We start from the raw sequence: 24,469 nt of genomic DNA on the forward strand, positions 1-24,469 counted from the left end.
ATTATTACAACAAGAAGAAGACATGTCCTTGTTTCTCATTTAGAAGCAAAATATGCAAAAATGGACTGCAAAAATGAAATCTACGCGAAAAACTGGGTAAGGAGGACCTGGACTGCAAAAAGTCAACTCTGGTTAAAAGTCAACGGTCAACCTGGTCAAAGTCAGCGGATGACGTCAGCAGGCTGACAGGTGATTACGTCAGCAGATGATGTGGCGCTGACGTAAGCAGGTGACGTCAGCTAGGGCTGACGTAAGCAGGCTGGATGATGGCGTCAGCAAACAAGTTCTGGAGCGTGGGAAGCGCATGACGGCGCGTGACTGAGACAGGAGGCGCGTGACGAGTTTTGGTGGCGCGTGGTGGCGCGTGCCTATGACACCGAGAATTCTGGTGGCGCGTGGGGGTGCGTGGAAGGTCCGATGAAGACGAAATTTCATAGAAAGGCAGATCAGAGAGATTACTTTCCAATGATGCTATCTGTGGTCTGATCGGAGAAGCGGAAGCGGTGGTGGCGGCAAGGCAGTGGTCTTTGATGTACTGGAGTCGCGGTGAAGGCAACGGTGCTGCTCACAAAAACGGCTATAGAGGACACCCAAGAAGACAAGACTGCTTAAGAGCGGCACACCAAAGGATTAGAGTAGTGGCTTTGATACCATGTTAGAAATACTGAATGATTGTATTGTATTTCTCAAGTAATAGAATATACATAAGTGTCTTTATATAGGAGGCAGAGTGTGTAGTATAAGTAAGTGTGCTATACAAGTAAATAAAGTGGGCCTAAAGCCCACATACCCTAATACATGTTAACACACTAAAAAATTTCTTATGTGTTACAAGGGATATAGGGTATATCCATATACCTTGCTTTTCTATATTTTACTGCATTAGGTTGAAAGTGCATGGAGGTGACCATTAGTATGGTTTTCAATGGATCACAATGCTGAGAACCGATGTCCATAAGCTGATTTGCGCTTGAAATGATGTTCATAGTTAAATCTTTACGAACAATTCACTGCAAACAAAGTGAATCTACTTCAAAAGGTTTGGTTCAAGGATGAAGCATGCGGTTCAATGCAAGAGCGAATGCAGAGACGTTATCATACCAAATGCAAGGGGCCCTGGGGAGAAAAATGCATATATATTGAAGAACCATTCAGAGCTAGGATAACTCGATTGTAGTAGAATCAAGAGAACATTATTTGGCCCCGGTGGAGGGTCTAGAAACTGTGGACTACTTCTGTGCAAACCATGTGGGGGTTAGATCCAAGAAAGACTACATAGCTGGAAGTTGAGTGTTGGTCAGAGTGGTCATTATCCCAAATCTGCATTAGTATAGACAAAAAGGGGGAGAGAGCTAGGTGTAAAAATGGGCATAAAATGGCGATCATAATGTAGGGTACCTTTGAGATACAGTAGAATTCTCTCAGCAGCAGTGAAATAAATATCAGTAGGAGTTTGCATAAATTTTCTAAATTGATTCAGATATTAGGCTGTGTAAATGTTAGATATTACAATGCAACTTGCAGTTGAACATACTATGATGTTTTAAGAGATTAGAGACATTTTTTTGCTGGTGGACATATATATCTGAAGGAAAGGACTCAATCTATAAGCCTAGAAAGTACAGTCCAACTGATGGATTAAATTGTCAATGAAGGAAATATCATTCCCTCATGAAGTTTGAAGACACAAGCTAGTTTGGATAGCATGCCTAAAGATATGCGGAATACAAAAGAAAACAAAAGAAATATTAAAAGTAAAAATGAGAGTATAGATGTGCCTGAATTCGAAGATCTTCGTTGGAGTAAAGTTGTATGTCCTTACAAGGAAACCTCAGTTTATTGAGCTCGGATTCTGTTGACGAACAAGAGCTCACCGACACCGAGTGGTTCTTCTTGGCATCGAAAATGTTGTCCTTCGTGAACGGCAGTGAGCTCCCAGGCAAAGCTTTTACCACTTCAAATCCAGTTTGGGTGGCTACTGCCTAGTGTGAGCTCACTGGCAAGTTCGCCATATGACCGGGCTCGTCAGGGCCAGCATTCTGGGCTCCAGACCATGATGTGCGTACCCTTCAAAATTGGCGTTGTGGAATTGGGCTCTTCTGAACTTCTTCTACAGGGAAAAAAATTAGATAGTCCCGAAGCAGTACTTCGGGCTCTCACATTAGGAGTGGATTCTATACAAAGCTGTAACAGCAAACCTGAGAATTCAAATGAAGAAGATGATGATACTGTTCCAACGGTAAAATCCAAAACGGTGACGTCTGTTCATATTGTAAAACGCTGTCGTTCCTCACTAAGACTAACGGTGCCGTTTCTGATGTATTGGACTTCAGTCACGTGAAACTAGATAATTATATTTTAGTTATTATGGTATAATATATAATTTGTCCTCTGAATTTTGTGGGAAATAATTTGTTCTCCCAAAAAATTAAACAATTTCTAAAATTATTTTTCATTTATCTATCTCAACAAAATATCATCATTTTATTATTTGGATTTGTTTGATTGATATTATCCATTTTTTAGGAGGTCCATATTTTGATAAATTATGTTATTGTGCATTATAGTTTCCTAATTTCTTTTTCCTATACAACTAAACTGTTTGAATTTCAAATATATTATTCAAAAAATTTATTCTCTTAAAAAGATATTATTATATTTATAATTTTTCTTATCATAAGAGTACTTTTGAACTATTAATTGAATTTTGTTTACTAATATAGATATATGAGATTGGAACTACAAATTTCTTAGACATTCTTAAGAGACTATACCATATTATAAATATAATATTCACAATAATATGTAGGAAAAAAGTAGACTTTATGTCTAAAATTGAACACTTCACCTATTGAAATGAAAGAAAATAATTTGTATAACAATATATAGAGAACGTGATGTAACAATTTTTTTTTTTTTTTTTTGACTATATACACTTAATTTATTAAGATTGAATTGCCTTTAACTGGATCTTAATATCGTATTTTTGTTGTTACACTCCTATTAAGTCTTCTCATCTGTCACATCATTATTCTTTTTATAATTTATTTTTTACTTTTAATTTTTTGACAATATTAAATATATATATATATATATATATATATTGGTTTTACAAATTCATCTTAGTCATTTTTAACTTTATATATTCATCTACTTTAATTTTGATGTTATAATTAAATAATAAATAAATGAAAAATTAAAACAAAAGTATTGTCTATACATATTCATCTTGGGAGGTTTTGTAGCTGATAGATACATTCAAATACTTAGCCAATATTGTATTTTGATATAAATTCAAAATCTCACTTCCAAAATAACTAAGTATTATGTCAAAAAAAAAAAAAAAAAAAAAAAAAAAGCAAACAAAAGCTATAAGTGGGAGAGAGAAGACTTGTGATGGAAAACTTAAAAAATCAAACACACTATCAAATTGTATTAACTCAAAATAGTATTATAAAAAAATTATAATTATTCATCAACCTAAAGTAAAGTTGCAAAAATGAATAAATATGAGAGAGAGAGAGAGAGAGAGAGTAATTACCTTTTTTGGGAGAGAAATGGAAAATAAAATGAGATGAAGAAGCGTCAAAATAAAAATATAGACATAAGCCAAACACCAAATTATCCAAGCCATTCTATATAATAGAAAAACATTATATTCTTGTAAACTATCTTTATATGCAATAGAATAGCATTTAAAAATCATAAAAAAGAAAAAAGAAAGAAGACAATAACTTAAAAACACAAAATCAACTTGCATCAACCCAAAGTAAAATTCTAAAGAACACATAAATTCATCAATCTAAAATAGAGATACAAAAATTAAAAAATTCACACAAAAATAAAACATGAGAGAGAGAGAGAGAGAGAGAGAGAGAGAGAGAGAGAGTAATAACCTTTATCATGTGAGAAAATATGTATAGAATGGGAGAGAGAATGACATATTTATAGTAATAGAATGGGGATAAAAAGCAAGGGAGTCAATCTCATACTAGAGGTTATATCTGTTTGACCAGTGGAACGATATATTTCGGTACTGGTCAATACCATTTTACCATTTCGAGTTTACCACTATTATATATATATAATAAAAATAAAAGTTCACCATAAAATATTACCTTAATTCAGAGCAAATTATTCATGGTTTTAGACTTTAATTGTTCATTGTTGTAGGGGACATTTTTGCGACAAGGGCCAAAAATGTGAGAACGGCCCAAATCTCCCATTGGGTTCTTTAGAAGTGTTTATTGTAGAGAATCAAGACCAAAATTCCAAAAGTATGATGAACAAAATGCTAATGGTGCTTTGACAAGAGAGAATCAAAATACTAATAACAAAAGTGCAAAAAAAGCATAAAAACATAACAGGTCTGAAAGTTCGATCCACAGTCAACGACAAGAGGAAATTGAGAGAGGTTGTGAGAAAGAGAAGGAAGGTTCCCTTGTACCTATATTCCCCCCCCCCCCCCCCCCCTAAACTTCAGAATTACGAGAATGTTAGCTAGCTGAATGGGCTTAACAAAAGTGCAAAAAAAGTATAAAAATATAACAGGTCTAAAAGTTGGACCCACAGTCAGCGAGAAAAGGAAATTGTGAGGAAGAGAAGGAATGTTTCCCTATACTCATATTTCCACCTCTAAGGTTCAAAATTGTGAGAATGTTTCTTGACTCAATGGGTTTTTGCTCTCAAGTTTTAGCTTTATAGGGAAAACATGGATGGATCATTTTTGAGCTTAAGAAAGAGTCTTATATTAAGTTTGGGGTGTTGTTAATGATTGGTTTTTTGGTAGTAGAAGGGGCTTTTATCCCCCATGACACTAATTTGGTGTCTTGGCTTGGGTTGCTTTTATTTAGGGAAGAGTTTGACATGCTTTAAACATCATTTGGGAAATAAAGGGGGTTTGCTTTAATTGGCTGCCTTTGGTTGAACATTTCAGATTATTGGAATACTCACCTAAGTGAGGACTAGTTGCAGGAGTTGGCCAATAAGAGCCAACTATGTTTTAAAGGTAAAAGTGGGTTAGGGCAAAAAATTTAGGCCATAGTCAGTCAGAGCATAAAAACTCTTTTGAGGTGGAAATTTCGAGTACAAGACCTCCTTAATGAGCCTAAGGTGCTACTACTATCCCTTACCCACTTGGTAGCATGCTTGGTCTGGGCTCATACAAAGTTCCGAAAGAAACCGATCCATAACCTCCAAACCACACTTCCTAAATTTCCCCCATAAACCACATGGGCTTGGGCCATACTTAAAAGAATAAAAGAAATAATATAATACATGAATCGGGCCCATAATAAGGTCGGGCTCGATTGAGTTGGGCTTATAGAGAATGTGTCGCAAAAATGGGTATCAACAATTGTATACTAAGAAAACAAATAAGTTATCCTTCTATTCTTACAAAAATTTGAAAATTACAAAACTAAAAAAAATGGGCCTTTTTTTTTTTTTTTTTTTTTTTTTTTGTATCGGCCAATATGCCCAGTACCAGCCAAAATGCTTGAAATTGGCCAGTTCAGCCGATATTTAAACCGATACGAAATGTTAGAGTTTTGGTATCGGTACACGTACAGGTACGGTATGGTATTCTCTTCCTTTATAAAAAGAACCAAAATGAAAGGAAGAGGATGGGATAGATGAAGAGTGACATTAAGGTTGAGAGTAGTGGACAGATGAAAAGGTAAAAGGGAAATTATGGTTGGAAGTAGTGGAGAGAAATGGAAAGTAGGTAGATAATGTGATTGCTGATATGACTCAACATGGGCGTAACAACAATAAATGTTACGCTTCAGCTTTTAGATATAATATAAATTATAACTTATAACCAAACTTATGAATTGATTTAGTTATTACGTTATAACACATTTTATTTCTAGTAATAAAGATTACAATTCCTGTCATAATTTTCATTTAGTGTACCAAGCGTACCCTTAATTTATTATTTATTCTCATTTCTCAACAAGGACATTTTGATAATGGATAATTTTAGGAAATTTTTGATACTACTTTTATGGGAATATAAAAAGTGGTAAAAAATCAGGTTTTTTTTTTTTTTTTTTTTTTTTTTTTTTTTTTTTTTTTTCACAAAAAAGTTTCTAAAAATGACATTTCCCAATTTTTAATTTTGACTTTGTTATTTATTTATTTATTTATTTTTGGGGGGGGGCGGGGGGGGGGGGGGGGGGGGGGTGGGGGGTGTTTGGGGCGCACCTAGTTCGGCCCCTGGCTAAGCCCAAGACAATAACAAAAATTTGTGAATATTGTAATGAAATTATTTTATTTCTTTTTAGTTTTTACTTAATAAATGTATAAACTCGTGAGATGAGTTCATATTCTCTTGAAAGGGAATTTTCCGTGTTATGTTACGGAAGTTCCCCATTAAGTCAGTGGCAAAAAAGTCCAAGTAGACATCCACCAACCTCTCGATAACGTGGCATTTTGCATCTTCGACTGCGTGTCCCTTTCCATAAGAAAAGAAGAAGAAGATTCTAATCTGATTCTTTCCATGAAAAAGACCAAACAATACAAAATGTTATTATAATTTTTGTCCTAATTAAACACACAAACAAAGGTGAAAGAACAAATTTCTAACGCCATGACACACCACAAACTCCATTCAAAATGTCATAATTACGATGTTATCGAATCTATATTCTAAATAAATTTTTTTTTTTTTTTTTTTGAGAAAGTATATTCTAAACAATTAGTTATAGATGGTCAACTGTGGCAATAACCTTTGTCACAATTTTAATTTCATGGAGAGTAAGTGCTAATAAATCACTTTCGCATGAACTTACTGATCTTTAATCTCAATCACTGAGTTGGGGCACAAAAGTTATTTCTACAATCTTTCTCAATTATTTGTGTTCCTTCTCGTTTCTTTCCTTTATTTTATTTTTTGTAATTATTTTATAATTTCAATTCCCTTCCGAGTTGAGAGGGAGTGAAAGCGTCAATGCAGACGCGTAGACACTTTTTGTCTTTAATAATGAATGTTCTTAACACTTACTTCAATCATTGACTGACTTTTTGACTTGTAATATATATAGTAAGTCTTCTTCATCCTTGCATTAGCTCTGCAATCATGAACTACATTGTTGTGTTGTGAATTCCCATAACTCAATACTACAACCAATCCAGTACTGCCTTGTTGAAGCACTCATCAAACTCAACCATCAAATTCCTGCTGCTTTTGTCTAGTTGCCCAAAGACTGACAAAGTAAGAGAGTACAATCTACAAGTAAGTCATTAAGTTCCTAGTAATTTGTTTCAATTGTTATAGTCATTCTTGAGTTTATATATCTTTATGGCAACATTACAAAATGTGGGATTTGTTTAGTGTTCACTATTTCTTTTAATTTATATTTTTGACCTATTTATTTTTTATTCTCTTCTGTTACGTGTGCTGCAAACAGTAATCCATGTGTGTAAATAAATTTATTAGAATAATAAAGAATGAGAAAGAAAGAAAGTATTTTCAGAAGAAATATAAATATTTTTTGTCACAGAAGAATAGAAGAATTTTTCTAGTTGACTTTAACTTGATTATGGCAGAGCTTGTTCAGGCCATACATGACGTTTTCATTCTCATTTCTCATTCATTTATGCTATTTTGTTATTGTTTCAACAGAAAATGTTTTCCAGAATATGACTTATTAGTGATTTTCTAGAAAGCATTTTTCAGAAAATTGGCTTATTTCGTTTGGGTGTTTGGTTGTGACATTGAAAATAAGCAGAATTTAATTGTGGTGGTTTGTTGAGTACGTGACATGCTGGAATATTGGGCTTGTTTTCTGTTGAATTACGTTTTCCAGTGTACCAAACACCAAAAAATACCATAAACGTTTCTGGAAAACATATTTTGTTGAAACAGATGGAGAAATTTAATAAGTGTAAAGAATACAACATTTTTCATAATTTTTTTCACCAATTGTTGAAAATAGGGTGTCCAGGCAAACCGGCGACCCGCCGCCACCCGGTCCGACGACTCCGGCGGCCGGACGCGGTTTCCGACTTTCCTAACCCGACCCGAACCGAAGTCCATTCAATATCCGGCCATTTTTTCCAGATTCCGGCCATTTTTCTAGATCCGGCCACTTTTTTCCAGATTTCGGCCTCTTTTTTCTAGATTGCGGCCCATTTTTCACTTAAATCCGTCGATTTCTTGAACTTGTTTACTATAATTCTGTGTCATATGAAAAAATTTAGCTCCAAATCAAGCGTGTGCTCACATACACATGCTTGTGCATGCACAAACACACACACATGTGCTTGATTTACTTCTCATATGATAGAATGTTTATCACACAGTCAAAACCAAGATGTCCTCTCAAACAAACGGAGAGATAGAGGTGACTACTGCAGGAAGAGTAAATTTGTTGCCCCAAACATCTATGATGGATACTTCAGATGGACCCATGCCAATGCAAGAAGAAGTGCGTTTGGATGTTGCAGAATTGAGTATTCAAGCAGCTAATGGACATCAAGAATGTCCAACACCCAATAGAGATTTGACACAACCAATTCCTTATGACGGTAAGTATCACTGCTTGTGTATGGTATTATTTGCAGAAACATCTGTATGCAGTGCTAGAGTATTTTCCCAAATTGAGCTTCCTAGGTAGATTTGAGCTTTTGCCTGACTAGAGTCTATATTAGTCCTTAATGCTAATCACACACCCAATTGGTTTTGGTGGATGACCAGCCCGAACTTTGATGGAACTTTACTTTTTGGATCATGTGGATAGACTTTTATATAGTTGAGTTATTTTAGTTTACATATCCGTATCATATATAAATGTGTTTGTTTTGCAGAAAAATATTAAATAATTGCAAGGTTCTGTATAACTCTTATGAATGACCTGATGTATAACATGTACTTAGTATTCAATTTCAGGCAGATATGCATGTACTACCTGTTTGGGCTCATAATCTGCCATCTTCCTATAGAAAGTCAACTTAAACCCAGGACATTCATTTCTGAAGCTCTGCCAGTTGAGTGAAAAATTAGTTTAGGAGAGTAGAGGCAGAAATTGTACTTATAGTAGTCCTTGAATCTACCCTGAGGCATTATTAATGGCTTATGAAACTTGTTTAGTCTTGCTAGCTAGGTGTTGTCTCTGTTGGCCCAAATGCTCATGTTTTAGGTTATTCTCACGTCTGTAGTTCTCAGAATGATAGCCCTAAATTAGATTCTAGGGTGCTAGATTGGCTCCCTTAGCTTTAAATTTGATAAAAGTCCAACTAAATCTTGAATGTAGGTCAACATAAATATGGTATGTGAAAGTTCAAAAACGTGTACAAAACACCTTTGAACGTTTAGACCCCCAAAATACAACTTAACCAAAACAAGTAGTATGTCAAATAACTAGTGTGCGGAAACTTAACACATGCTATAATCTGAATTTGGTTAAAAACTATCTAAGCCATAATAAAATAAAATCCACAGCAGATAATATAAAGGCAAAGATAGAGAGGAAGGAAGATGCAAACACAAAGACAACATGCGATGTGTTATCGAAGAGGAAACCGAAGTCCTCGGCGAAAAACCTCTCCGCTGCCCTCCAAGCGGTAATCAATCCACTAGAAAATACAGTTGGGATACAAGGACAGCAATAGACCCTCCAAGCCTAATCTACCCAGTGCACCTAAGCCCTCCAAGCTTCTTGCTCCAACGAGGTTGCGCCGAACCTTTTTCTTTTCTAGCTTTCCGGATTCCACTACTAGACCATAGCATCAACCAATGAAGATTGGTTCCTTCCTAACTGCTTCCCAGAAATCCAAACAACTGTCTCACAGAGATGATAATGGTGAGAACCAGGTTTGGTATAATGCCTCTCAAGGATTTGACAATGGAGAGGAAGAGAGTTGAGGAATTTGAAGAGACTCTAAGGTAGAGATTGTGGGTGAAGCAATCTGGTTTTTCTTTAGGGTTTCTCTCTCAAAATTCTCTCTGGAAGCTCTCTTTCAATCGTGGGTAAAAGGGGTATTTATACTGGAGTGGGAGAGGAATGTGAAACGTCAGGTTTTACAAAACAGGGGTGGCTCGCGGCTTGACCAAGTCGCGAGATCCAGTCGCGAGTTAACCGTATGGCCAGTTGTCCTGTTTTGTCCTGTAGTGCTCCAGCTAGCATGACTGTTCATCTTCCAGCATGCTTGGCACGTGTGCTGCTTCTGGCGGCTTGCAGCCGCGAGTCCACCCGCGAGTCCCAGCCGCGAGTCTCTGTTTTCTTGCACACTCTTGAGCAAACTTCACTCTATCTCACTCACTACCCTTACAACAAACCCACCTAAATACAGGGTTACTAAATGCTGAATTACAAGCAAATTTGGCATGGAATAAAGCCAATTAGATGGTTGAATAAATTCAACCTTACAATCTCCCCCTTTGGCTATTCCGTGACAAAACCCTAAAACAGACTCTAGACTTAACATGTGAGTTGGGAACAGTTGAACAAAACTCACTCACACCTAACTCTAGAAGCTGTGAAGCACTTGAATCATATGAACATAATACTCCTGAAACACAACAATACACCATGATCATTGTAAGCAGAAAATTATAAATGCATATGAAACAGGCAATATGTGATCAAGCAAAGATGGGGTTAATAAACAAACCATGGCTTGATCAACCAAGTGAACACCACAAGGTAGTGATCACAGTGCTCATTCACACTTGGAATGAACACAAGGACATACAAGTTAACAAGCACAAGGCAAGACACTTGTATGCTCAACACTCAACCAATGCATAACACACAAGGCATATGCATCTAGGAACAATCCTACAAGGGCACAAGAGTGACAGTACATAAACCAAAATGCAGAACATTTAGATTAAAGTACTGATTACAACATAGCATAAAGGCTGCATTAAGCAAGGTACATACCATAAAGCCTACAAACTATGCATAAAACATTAACCCTAAAAGCTTACAAAAGCACATGGGTACAAACACCAAAAAAATATCCTGAATAACAGTTTACAAAACACAATATATCAACTTAAAGAAAAAAATTGAAACTGAAGAAGAATGTAAAGACACTCCCCCTTAAGTAATATTCTCCCCCTTTGATCATGCCCATCACTCCCCCTTTTTGTCATGGAATAGGCTAGTCATCCTCTTCCAGCTTTCTCTGAATTTGATCCAATTGAGTTTGAAGAGAAGTAAACTTCATATCCCATCGAGTGCTGTGATGGTGTAGAGAAGCTGTGAGTCCAGACATCTTGGTATTCAACTCGTGGACAGAGGATACAATGCGATCAAGTTTCTCATCTAGGGAGAGAGTGCTAAACTGAGAGTCACTGTGAGATGCAGAAGTTTCTGGTTTGGCTCTCTTCCGACTATGTCCAATGCTTGCATTGAATGTACGCATGTTGATTGGACTTGGTTTGGAGAGAGGAGATTCATCAGCCGTTGGATAAATTCCCTTGAGCTTCAAGATCCGTGAAATGAGACTGCAGAAAGGAACGCATATCCGAGACTCATTTCGAAGAACCGTTTTGCGCAGAACATGAAAGATATGAGCACAGATGTCTATTTCCACATCAGAGATTAGATCATGAAGAAACAAAGCACGTCCGAGGTTCATATACCCAGTGCTTGATAAAGGGTACAAATTGTGAAACATCACAATTGTAAGCACTCTCAGTTTTGGAGAAAGGGAGGAAACACTGATGGATTTGCCATTGGGTGAGAACTCCAAGTCTTGACCAAGACTTTCTTTGAGAAGCTCCTCATCAGGACAGAGATCATCATAAACCGGTGAATGTCGGAAAATGGGTCTGTTGATGTGAAGAATTTCTGCCAGATATGTAGGAGAGACAGAAAAGCTCTTGTTCCGAACCCAGCACTTAAGTTCATCTCCTTCCACAATTGCGTTAGCATAAAATTCTTTTACCAACTCTTCATACACGTCATCCGGATCAGATAGAAGGTAATTCCAATCCTTGTGAGCAAACCATTTCGGAATGTCAGTGTCATGAAGTGAGGACTGATCCAAAGCTCTTTCTAGTAATGGTGTGGCATGTAGAAAGAAATTCTCATAAGACTGATAGGCTGCATATGATCTGAACTTGTTGGGATCGAATCTCCTTGATGAAGAGCGAGTCCCTTTCGGCTGAGGTGGGTAATCATCAACATCAATTACGGGTTCCTTCCCTTTGGAACTACCTCCTTTCACAGCAGCTTTCTTGAATGGTGACATGACCAGTCTGCATTATGAACAAGGGAAATGACAGAACACAATCCAACAGACTAAATTAGCAGTGGGTTAGTGGAATTTTAGGGACAATGAAGAAACCCTAATAGCTGGATGAGAATGGTCATAAAATAGCAATGAGGGACACAAATGGCCCAAATTGAACTACACAGTATAGGGAGACCAAATATAACCACATAATCAGCTGAAAAAGGACCCACATCCAACAACACATCAACATGATACCACACAGGATCATAGGGAAACACGACATCAACAGCAGATCAGACAAAAATAGCTAACCCTAGCTAAGCACATGATGAAGAACACAACCACCAACATAAACTAGCTCAAAAACAGAAACACAAGCATCCAAGCGAAGCATGGACAAAGAATAATAGTTGAGCTAAAAACCCATCACAAAATCACACTCAAATGTGAATAAACCAGAGGGAAAACCATAACAACAAGTAAAAATAGAGTGCAGGACAGAAAACCATACCTGTTAGTTGACGATTTTGAGCTGAAAAGAAGCAAGTATTGGAGATCGAAAATGGAGGCACGGTGACAATGTGTAAGAGCAGATGAGAAAGACAATGAACAGTCACAAAAAGATCGAGGGAAAAATAAAAAGTTTAAAAACTGCCCCTATTTATCCAAAACACGCGATTTTCGCGACTGAAACGAGTCGCCAAAAAGTCGCCAGATCAAGCCGCCAAAACACTCAAGGACAAAAAGTTGAAAAATTTTTCTAAGTGTTTTTCGCGACTGGAAGGTCTACCCGCGAGTGAGTCGCGAGCTGAGCCGCGAAAATCTCTGAGTGAACCTCGCGACTGGACCTTCCACTCGCGAACAAGTCGCCAAAAATGACCAGCGAAGATGCGACTGAGGCTCGCGACTTGACATACCCGCGACTGAGCCGCCAAAACAGGGCAAAACTGTATTTTTGAAATTTTCAGATTTTTCAAACAAAATACTTTCCAAAAACACCTAAAACACTCAAAAATCTTTTTGTGCTTGAATTAACAAAGATTGAGCATGTGAAAACACATTTCATCAAGTACAATCACACAAATGAATATGGCATTTAATGAACATAAACTTGTGTGTTGTGTGTGGATATCAACAATGAGATAGTCCTTCGTCTAATGTGAAGCTTCAATGATCGATTCAACCAAGGCATACACAATTAGCGCTAGATCATGTGACCTATCTCAATTATAGAAATATGTATATATGACCTCCCACACAACTTGATAATCATAACTTGGAGCTTATCATTTGACTCCACTTTCAATCATAACATTTGATCTTTTTGATCTTTTGAGGCAATCATCTCTCATTGTGAGAGTGATATATGACATTTCACTTTAAAGAAACAGGCCTTTGGCCTTTTTGAATAAACATTTACTTTAATATAAGGTCGCTTACCCTTTTTCCTAGTCAAATACTAGAATGTGCGACAGGCTTTTGCAGCTCAATATCTCTTTTCATTTGGAGATTTACATTTGGTGAGCTCTTTTTAGCAAAACAAAAATAAAAAGTGGGAAGATATGTAGACACAAGTCTATGCATGTCTCAAGATCAACATAACCATTCACTAATCATTCATGACAAGTTTGAAGATCTATTTACAACAATCACATAGATTTCAAGATTTTTCCCACAGTGATATGAGTGCATGAAAGCAAGCAATGCTCGAAAATGCACAAAGCCATTAACACAAAGGTACAAGGCAAAACAAGTTTTGAGACAATACTCAACAAAGTCAATCAAGCTTTTTGATTTTCTAATTTTTTATGTGATTTTTCGATTTTTGACACAAGAAACAAAAATGATTGAACAAACATAAAAAGAAGCAACAGTATTCACAAATGGACAAACAAACAAGACACATGTTGCACAAAAAGCTAATCAAAGAGGTGTGTGCCCCAACACAGACAGACTTATCATATTATAAAGATGTGAAGCACACAACACACAAGAGAGTCAAGGAATTGTACCAACACCAATGGTCTTACGGAGTGATTCAAACCGTGGACCATCGAGAGGCTTGGTGAAGATATCCGCCTTTTGATTGTCGGTGTGTATGAACTCAAGACACACAACTCTTTCCTCTACCAAATCCCGAATGAAATGGTAACGTATCTCTATGTGTTTGGATTTTGAATGCTGGACAGGATTCTTGGAAAGATTGATGGCACTGGTGTTGTCACAGAAGACACACATCGTTTCTTGAGGAATTCCATAGTCATGAAGTAATTTCTTCATCCAAAGAAGCTGAGTGCAGCAACTTCCAGCAGCGATGTATTCTACTTCTGCAGTAGATAGAGACACTGAATTCTGCTTCTTGCTCATCCACGAGACAAGATTGTTACCAAGATAAAAACAGCCGCCTGAAGTGCTTTTCCGATCGTCTACACTGCCAGCCCAGTCAGCATCTGAATACCCAGCAAGACAAGCATTTGAGTCTTTTGAATACCACAGACCATAGTTTGCAGTACCATTCACATATCGAATGATTCGCTTAGCAGCAGTCAGATGAGATTCCTTCGGATTAGCTTGATACCTGGCACAAACGCCTACACTGAAAGCAATGTCCGGTCTACTGGCTGTAAGGTAGAGCAAACTCCCTATGATGCTCCTATACAATGTAGGACTTACTTCAACTCCCGACGAATCCACATTCAGTTTAGTGGAAGAGCTCATGGGAGTGGAGGCATGTTTTTTGGAGTCTAGTCCAAACTTCTTAACAATGTTTCTAGCATACTTCTCTTGAGATACAAATATACCCTCCTTCTGTTGTTTGACTTGAAGACCCAAGAAGAATGTGAGCTCCCCCACCATACTCATCTCAAACTCCTTCTTCATCTCCTCAGAAAATTCAGTAGCACGATCTTCGATAGTTGCCCCAAACACTATGTCATCAACATAGACTTGTGCCACAAAGAGATAATCTTCATCATTTTTGACAAACAGAGTTCGATTGGCGTACCCTCTCTTGAAACCTCTATCTAGAAGATAATGTGTAAGACGATCGTACCAGGCTCTAGGCGCTTGTTTTAAGCCATAAAGGGCTTTCTTCAATCTTAATACATGATCTGGAAAATGAGGATCCTCAAATCCTTTTGGTTGCTCAACAAATACTTCTTCATTTAGATATCCATTCAGAAATGCGCACTTAACATCCATTTGATAAAGTTTGAAATTCAAAGTGCACGCAATGGACATGAGGATTCGAATGGATTCAAGTCTTGCCACCGGAGCGAATGATTCATCAAAATCCACTCCTTCTACTTGAGTGTATCCTTGAGCTACTAACCGAGACTTGTTTCGAATTATCTCTCCATCTTCATCAGTTTTGTTTTTAAAAATCCACTTTGTGCCTATAACATGAACGTTCTCAGGCCGTGGAGCAAGTTCCCACACATCATTCCTCACAAACTGATTCAGCTCTTCATGCATTGACTCAACCCAATTCTCATCTTGAAGAGCCTCTTCAACCCTTTTTGGTTCAAACTGTGCAAGATAACAGTGATATGTTACATGATTGGCTAGCAGAATATTTCCTTTCCTGAGGCGAAGACCGTCATCAAGTGATCCTATGATATTACTTTCCGGATGATTCTTGATGACTCTTGAAGATGGCCTTTTTGAAGTGGAAACTTCATCACTACGAGAGATAGGAGGATGAACTTCTGGAGGAGTAAGAGGACTTGAAGTTCTAGACATCGATCTCGTTTCCATTCTTGGGTTGATGGGAGTTGATTCTACTTCTGGTATAGGTTCTTCACCTTCTATATCCAAAGCTTCTACCTCAACATCAGGCTCTTCGGTGCTCGGCCCTTCTACATCATCAATCATTTCCACCTTAGGTAAGGCATCATCAATCTTGACATTTATGGATTCCATCACAGCCTTTGTTCTCTTGTTAAACACTCTATACGCTCGACTTGTAGTAGAGTAGCCAAGAAAAATACCCTCATCACTTCTCGCATCAAACTTCCCAAGATTCTCTCTATCATTTAAGATATAGCATTTACTTCCAAATACCCGGAAATACTTCACTTTAGGCTTCTTCCCATTCCATATCTCATATGCAGTCTTCTTGTAGCCAAGAAAAATACCCTCATCACTTCTCGCATCAAACTTCCCAAGATTCTCTCTATCATTTAAGATATAGCATTTACTTCCAAATACCCGGAAATACTTCACTTTAGGCTTCTTCCCATTCCATATCTCATATGCAGTCTTCTTGGTACCAACTCGAAAGAAAATCCTGTTGCCAATGTGACACGAGGTGTTGACAGCTTCTCCCCAAAATTTTTGAGGTATTTGCTTGTTTAGCAACATGACTCTTGCCATCTCCTGAATCACACAATTTTTTCTCTCTACCACTCCATTTTGTTGTGGAGTTTTGGGAGCTGAAAACTCTCTTTTAATTCCATTCTTCTCACAGAAGGACTCGAATCTTGCATTCTCAAATTCCCTCCCATGATCACTTCTAACTTTGGCTATCGAAATCCCCTTTTCGTTTTGTAGTTTCTTGCACAAAATCTCCAACCTCTCACAAGCTTCTGATTTTTCTCTAAGGAATTCAACCCAAGTGTATCTTGAGTAGTCGTCCACAATGACCATAATGTATCTCTTCCCCCCTAGGCTTTCAGTTCTGGTGGGCCCCATTAGATCAACATGAAGTAACTCCAAGCACCGAGAGGTGGCTATCACATTTACCTTGTGATGACTTGCCTTAGTTTGCTTCCCCATTTGACATGCACCACAAACGGTCTTCTTCACTTTTCCAAACTTAGGAAGTCCCTCGACTGCTTCAAGTTTGGAGACTTTTGCTACTTGTTTGAAGTTGGCATGCCCAAATCTGTGATGCCACAGCTCCAACATATCCACCCGAGCACTTCTACACGATATTGGTGCCGTGGGAACTATTCCATAACAGTTATCTGTAGTCCGATTTCCTTCCAAAACCTGAATCCCCTCTTCATTGATGATCAAACATCCTTTCTTAGAGAATTGTACCAGGAAATCATCATCACAAATTTGAGTGATGCTCTTTTATGAACAGCACATCTTTCAGCCCTTTTATGAACAACACATCTTTCAACAGAGGCAAACCAGGTATCTCAATGGTTCCTTTGCCTAGGACTTGAGCATGACTTCCATCACCAAAGGTCACATAGTCACCAACCTTTTCTTTGAGTGTCTTAAACAGTGACTTATCCCCTGTCATATGGCGAGAACACCCACTGTCAAGATACCACAAACACGCATTAAACACCTTCAATGAGGTATGCACAAATAGGTTCACATGTGATAGACATTCTTGACCTTCAAACTCATCATCAGTTTTCATGCTTCTTTCAGATTGATTTTTTATTTTCAGATTCTCAATCATCTCACGCAACATTCTATTCTTTCTTTTATATTTCTTAATCAATGATTTAGATTCAGATATGCTACTGTGTAAGACAAGATTCTGATTTTCAAGATATTCCAGCATGTGAACAATAACTCTAGCATGTTTCTTAGTTTTTAACTACTCTACAAGATCATCAGTAAGACACCTTTCAGACATATGCATAGAGTCATTTTCACAAACACTTAAGCTACAATTCAGCATGGTATAATCCAAAACAACAACCACAACTCAGGGGTCTGGGATCACACTTAGGTAATAAAACCACAACAAGTGTACCCGCTCTGATACCAATTGAAAGTTCAAAAACGTGTACAAAACACCTTTGAACGTTTAGACCCCCAAAATACAACTTAACCAAAACAAGCAGTATGTCAAACAACTAGTGTGCGGAAACTTAACACATGTTATAATCTGAATTTGGTTAAAAACTATCTAAGCCATAATAAAATAAAATCCACAGCAGATAATATAAAGGCAAAGATAGAGAGGAAGGAAGATGCAAACACAAAGACAACACGTGATGTGTTATCGAAGAGGAAACCGAAGTCCTCGGCCAAAAACCTCTCTGCCGCCCTCCAAGCGGTAATCAATCAACTAGAAAATACAGTTGGGATACAAGGACAGCAATAGACCCTCCAAGCCTAATCTACCCAGTGCACCTAAGCCCTCCAAGCTTCTTGCTCCAACGAGGTTGCGCCGAACCTTTTTCTTTTCTAGTTTTCCGGATTCCGCTACTAGACCATAGCATCAACCAATGAAGATTGGTTCCTTTCTAACTGCTTCCCAGAAATCCAAACAACTGTCTCACAGAGATGATAATGGTGAGAACCAGGTTTGGTATAATGCCTCTCAAGGATTTGACAATGGAGAGGAAGAGAGTTGAGGAATTTGAAGAGACTTTAAGGTAGAGATTGTGAGTGAAGCAATCTGGTTTTTCTTTAGGGTTTATCTCTCAAAATTCTCTCTGGAAACTCTCTTTCAATCGTGGGTAAAAGGGGTATTTATACTGGAGTGGGAGAGGAATGTGAAACGTCAGGTTTTACAAAACAGGGGTGGCTCGCGGCTTGACCAAGTTGCGAGATCCAGTCGCGAGTTAACCGTATGGCCAGTTGTCCTGTAGTGCTCCAGCTAGCATGACTGTTCATCTTCCAGCATGCTTGGCACGTGTGCTGCTTCTGGCGGCTTGCAGCCGCGAGTCCACCCGCGAGTCCCAGCCGCGAGTCTCTGTTTTCTTGCACACTCTTGAGCAAACTTCACTTTATCTCACTCACTACCCTTACAACAAACCCACCTAAATACAGGGTTACTAAATGCTGAATTACAAGCAAATTTGGCACGGAATAAAGCCAATTAGATGGTTGAATAAATTCAACCTTACAGTATGTTTGCATGCCAACTGATGCAGAGATCACTAACAGAAATATGCTGATGGATTTTATATCTGAATTTAATGTAATTGATTACATTTTTACTTTTCTTATTAGTTTTAACCTTTGAAGCTCTACTTGAAGACTCCAAAAATACATTGCAGGACATCTTGAATTTGATGAATAATATTGAATTAAGATTTTCCTCTCCTTCTTGATGGTAATTCCTAGTAGTCTTGGGTGGTAAAGCCTAGGGGTTCAAACAACCTCTATGTGGTGAAGCCTAGGCATTGTTCTGCTCCCTCTCCCTAAATCCCTATACGCATTTTCAAGTCTGTGATGCATCAGTAACTGCATATATTTGCTAATAGATTAGCTACAAACCTAGGGCATAAGCTTTAGGCATTGCTCAAATAACATTTATCTTGCTCATCTATTGACTCTGAAAGAGTCCATAAAGCTTCTTAGTCAATGCCTATGCCAGATATATGCTGTTATTTGAATTGTCAATTCTTCAGTAGCATATATCTATAATTGTGTTTCATGATATTTTATTATTCTAGTGGTCTACTAAAAATTGGAAAATTTACTTTTATCATGCTCATATTAAGTTAGTTAAAGCACCCTTAAAACCTATACCTTTGTTCCTGAAATGTGTAGAGTTCATGACCTCCAAAGTGCAAGGTAGCTATTATCTTATTTTTGCAAATTAGCTTCTAAATGAAACAACTAAAGGCAATCTTTCTCACTGAGTGTTCAAACTTCATATGAGCAAGATAAATGTAAATTTTCCAATTTTGAGTAGATCACTGGAGTACTAGCATATCATGAATCATAACTATAGATATATGCTACTGAAGAATTGACAATCAGATAACAGCATATATCATTATATCTGGCGTGGGCATGACTAAGAAGCTTTATGGACTCTTTTGGAGTCAAAAGATAGATGAAAGCCCAGGAAGAAGGTATTGAAGGGCTTTCATTGTAAAACTTAAAAGGCCATGATTTTTGTTTGGAGATGAGTTATGAGATTCACAGTCATAATCACTTAACAGAAAGCTCTCAATGAGAATTACAGTAGTGCAACAAAAAAATTTTGAGACCCCCAAATCAAAAGTTCAATTGTCTCTCAAGGCATTTAAAAAACAACTCAGGTAAATTTCATTTTTGGTCAATTATGGGGGGTTTGGGATCCAGTCTTTTGCAGGGTTTCTTGTTTTGGTTGGTTCTGTTCATTTGTCAGGTTTGATGTAATTTTTTTTTTCTTTCCATGATTTTTCTATTTTCCTATCGTGGTTAGAGTTTTGTTTCATGCATATAAATGGGTAATCTTTTGACTTAACTTTAGGGCTCAATAAGTCTCGGAGTATTCTGCAGCTCTTTTTTTTTTTTTTTTGGTCTGATTAACTGAAAGAAACATTTCACAATGTATACCACTATCAAGATTAAAACGTTCTTTGCCATCTCCACCTTCAATCTTGCCTGAAAATTTGAAGGAAGCAAATTCTTTGGCTTAAGGAATCATGTTTCTAAGAGGTGCATTTAAAATCACTTAAATTGTTCCAGACGCATATAATACAAAAATCAAATCTCTCCATGGACCTTTTACAATGTTAAGGCCCAGGTTTCATTTACCATGCAAGTAATATACAATTTCTTGTGGGATTACACATTGTTAAGTACATGTCAAATTTTAAAAAGGCAGGGGAAATATTGGGGAATCAAATGGCTATTGGGCAAGATATAGTTTTATAAAACTCAAATACATTTTCCTCATGGTTGAAAATTTTCAGGGGAAAGAAGAAAGGACTACCTCTCCCTATGTGTACCATTATATGAAGCAGCCATCAAAGGTGACTGGAAAACTGCTAAAGGTGTCATTAATGAAGATCGTGATGTTGTTCGTGCTGGGATAACGAGAAAAAGGGAGACTGCTCTGCACATTGCTGCTGCAGCAAAACGCACTGCTTTTGTAAAGGAACTGGTTCAACATATGAACAAAGAGGACCTAGCCTTAAAAAATAAAGATGAAAACACTGCTATTTGTTTTGCTGCCGCATCAGGAATTGTGGAAATTGCTATGTTGATGGTGGAAAAAAACAAAGACCTTCCTCTGATTCGAGGTAATCAAGGAAAGACCCCCTTATACATGGCAGCTTTGTTTGGACACAGGGATATGGTCTCATATCTCTATGGTGTTACTGATTTTGAAAGCCTAACTCATCAGGAACGAATTAGCCTCCTTCTTGGTACTATCTCAGCTGATTTATATGGTATGATGCCCTTATATCTATATATTTCTATTGCATGAAATAACCTTCCACAATTGCCTCACCCTTTTTGCATTTTGGAAATGAATTTTTGTGCTATGGCCTCTTGCTAGTCAGCCCTTTTAGAGGGTGCCCACTTTGTCTATACAAGGCTAATGGTGCTTATTTAGTGATCACAAGGAAATGATTCTTTGTTTATTGCACAGAATAAAAAGTTTTTTGGCCACTAAGGGTAATTCTATCAACCATTGAAAAATTGGTTACATTTGTGCATAACAAGTTACTTGATTCTCTAGTTTAAAACAGGTTTTTCTAAAAAAAAAATCCTCCAAGACTGTTAAATGCAATGAATATTTAACCATGCGTGCACAATGTAGTGATTTATTTTATTCATTTGTCCCGTATTAATGTATTTATTTGAGAAGCACCTTCATTCTGTGTGAAGGCTACATACATAATAGCTTAAACCATAAAATCTTATTTATCCAATTGGGTTATGTCACACCTTAGTTATTTGAATTAGCATGTAAATTAGGGAGTCATAAGATTGCTAGCAAATTCCCCACCCCGAAAGTAACTTAATAAAATTTTCACACTTGGTTTAGATGTAAGACAGTTCAACATGCTTTACATCCTCTTCTTAGTTTCCATTACACCTGAATATCTCTAAGAATAAAGAGGCAGTTTATGACTCTAACAGTGAACCATTGTGTTTTGTGTACAGATCTAGCTTTACAAATATTGGACAGAGACACATCACTAGCCTTTGCTAGAGATGTGAACAATGAGACAGCCTTGCATGTATTGGCTCGAAAGCCTTCCAAAGTTGCCAACAAAAGTCAGCTGGGAATCTGGAAAAGATACATCAATAAATGTTAGTTTTTTGAGCCCACTCAAAATCTCTTAGCATAAACTATGTGCTAACCCTTGAAAGTATTGTGCAAATACACTTATGCATCAAGGTGCCACTCTATATAGGCAAATACACTTTAATCAGTATCCACTCTACACCTTAAAAATCCATTTCTACATATTCCCTTTGGCATTAAGATCATCTTATGTGCCTTAGAAAGTTCAAGGGTATAAAATGTTTTATTTTTAATCTCTAGTGGCTAATTTGTGTTTCCCCTAAAGCTGTCTAGGGTCAACGTGCAATTTCAATTTTTCTTAATAAATAATAGGATGCTGCAAATAAGTCAATTGTTATTTTGGAATAGGCATCTCATTTAGTTTTTATAATTTTTGTCAAATAACATATTTTAATCAATATTAATTCTACCTATAGGCTTCAAAGGGATTTATCATGAGGATTTGATGCGGACGTTTGCCCATCGACTAGTCGAAAAACTCTGGGAACGTGTTCTACAACAGCAAGATTCAGATATTACAAAACTAATTAAAAAACCTTCGAGACTACTCTTTGATGCCGCAGAATTAGGTAGTCTTGAGTTTCTGATTATCCTTATTCGCTCATATCCTGATCTTATATGGAAAGTTGATGATAATAATCGAAGTTTGTTTCACATTGCTGTTCTATATCGTCATCGGACCATATTTAATCTAATATATGAGTTTGGAGCAATTAAAGATCTGATAGCAGCATACAAGGATGGCGAAAATAATAATATTCTGCATCTTGCCGGAAACTTGCCACCTCCTAGTCGACTCCAAATTGTATCAGGAGCTGCACTCCAAATGCAAAGAGAGCTATTGTGGTTTAAGGTAAATAAATAACACAAATTAATTTATAGTTATTGATTTTTTTTTAAATAACTAGCATGTTTCTTCAATATATTCTGGTTAATTGCATATAACGGATTTGCAAGTAGTTCATAAATTTTTTTTTTTAAGTTTGAATTGGACTTTTTGTTGATTATGTTGGATTTGTATAACTTTAATTTAATGACCATAATAGGCAGTGGAAAAAATTGTGCCACCTTCATATATTAGGATGAGGAATTCAGAAAACCAGACACCTAAGGATCTGTTTACAGAGAGGCACAAAGACTTGTTAAAAGAAGGGGAGAAGTGGATGAAGAGCACTGCAACTTCATGCATGCTTGTTGCAACACTCATTGCAACTGTGGTATTTGCGGCAATCTTTACTCTACCAGGAGGAAATAATAATGACAATAATAATGACAATGGTGCTCCTCCATTTCTAGAAATGGGTGCTCCTCTATTTCTAGAAAAGAAGTGGTTTCTGATTTTTCTCATATCAGATGCAGTAGCGCTATTCTCTTCCGCAGCCTCAATAATAATGTTCTTGTCCATTCTTACGTCACGTTATGCTGAAAACGATTTTCTTGTATCACTACCTGCAAGGTTGATGTTTGGACTGTCGGCACTGTTTGTCTCCATTGCTACAATGGTGCTAGCCTATGGTGCAGCCATCTTTATGATCTATGATCATAAACTTCATTGGGTTCCTATTGTTATTGTGTCTCTTGCTTGTGTCATAGTCGCATTATTCGCTTGGCAACATTTTCACCTTTGGGCTGATACGATCCGCTCAACATATTGGTCTAGGTTTCTCTTCCGACCATTCAAACGTAGGCTTTACAATTGAATTTTAGTGGAAGCAGAAGTCCTTGTGGAGCCCATTAGTTTGTTCCCTTATAGTTGCGGTTCATACTTTTTATTTCTTATGATGAATTGTTCCACTGAATTATACATTATGTTATTTTGTGTTAATGAATCTTTTTATAAACAAAAGTACTTGGTCTGAGTTAATGAGTAATATTTTCTTCAGGCTTTTTAGTTGTTTTTACTGTACCAAACACTTTTTTTTTTAAAACACTTTCTTATACGTTACAAGGGATATAGTATAGCCACATGTCTTGCTTTCTATATTTTACTGCAATAGATCAAAAGGGCATGGGGTGATCATGAGTCTAGTTTTCAATTGATAAAAACGCTGAGAATTGAGGCCCTTAGTAAAGAGGCCTGTGAGCTAATTTACAATTGAAATGAATATCAATTCGAACTTGCACAAAATTTCTAAATTGATTCACGCCAAATGAGATATTAGGCTGTGTAAATGTTAGATATTGCAATGCACCAACTATGCTACAATGTAGAGAAGGATCGAAGAGGAGGTTACCATTGCGTTTACTGAACTGAGTTGCAGGAGCACAAGGAGTATTGCAACGCTTGTAGTTGAAAATATTATGACGTTTTAAGAGATTAGAGAC

General features: G+C 37.1%; 1 protein-coding gene across 16 annotated transcripts in view; it reads left to right on the plus strand.

The window, feature by feature from the left end:
- Positions 1–24,469, plus strand: part of LOC126706523 (ankyrin repeat-containing protein At5g02620-like) — a 65,709-nt gene that overhangs the window by 12,911 nt on the left and 28,329 nt on the right. The window contains exons 1-6 of one of the 16 annotated variants that reach the window (XM_050406034.1): positions 6,957–7,237; positions 8,308–8,532; positions 20,799–21,278; positions 22,000–22,149; positions 22,561–22,997; positions 23,191–23,804. The exons of 4 other annotated variants lie outside the window; for them this stretch is intronic. In XM_050406034.1, coding sequence (XP_050261991.1) covers positions 8,319–8,532; positions 20,799–21,278; positions 22,000–22,149; positions 22,561–22,997; positions 23,191–23,804 — 1,895 coding nt within the window. In that variant the 5' untranslated portion in view covers positions 6,957–7,237; positions 8,308–8,318. Of the gene's footprint in view, positions 1–6,956; positions 7,238–8,307; positions 8,533–20,798; positions 21,279–21,999; positions 22,150–22,560; positions 22,998–23,190; positions 24,004–24,469 lie in introns of those variants that run through there. 11 more of the 16 variants (XM_050406036.1, XM_050406035.1, XM_050406033.1 and 8 more) reach the window with 11 other exon arrangements.

This window comes from Quercus robur, chromosome 11 (genome assembly GCF_932294415.1).
Source record: "Quercus robur chromosome 11, dhQueRobu3.1, whole genome shotgun sequence".
Taxonomy (NCBI): Eukaryota; Viridiplantae; Streptophyta; class Magnoliopsida; order Fagales; family Fagaceae; genus Quercus; species Quercus robur.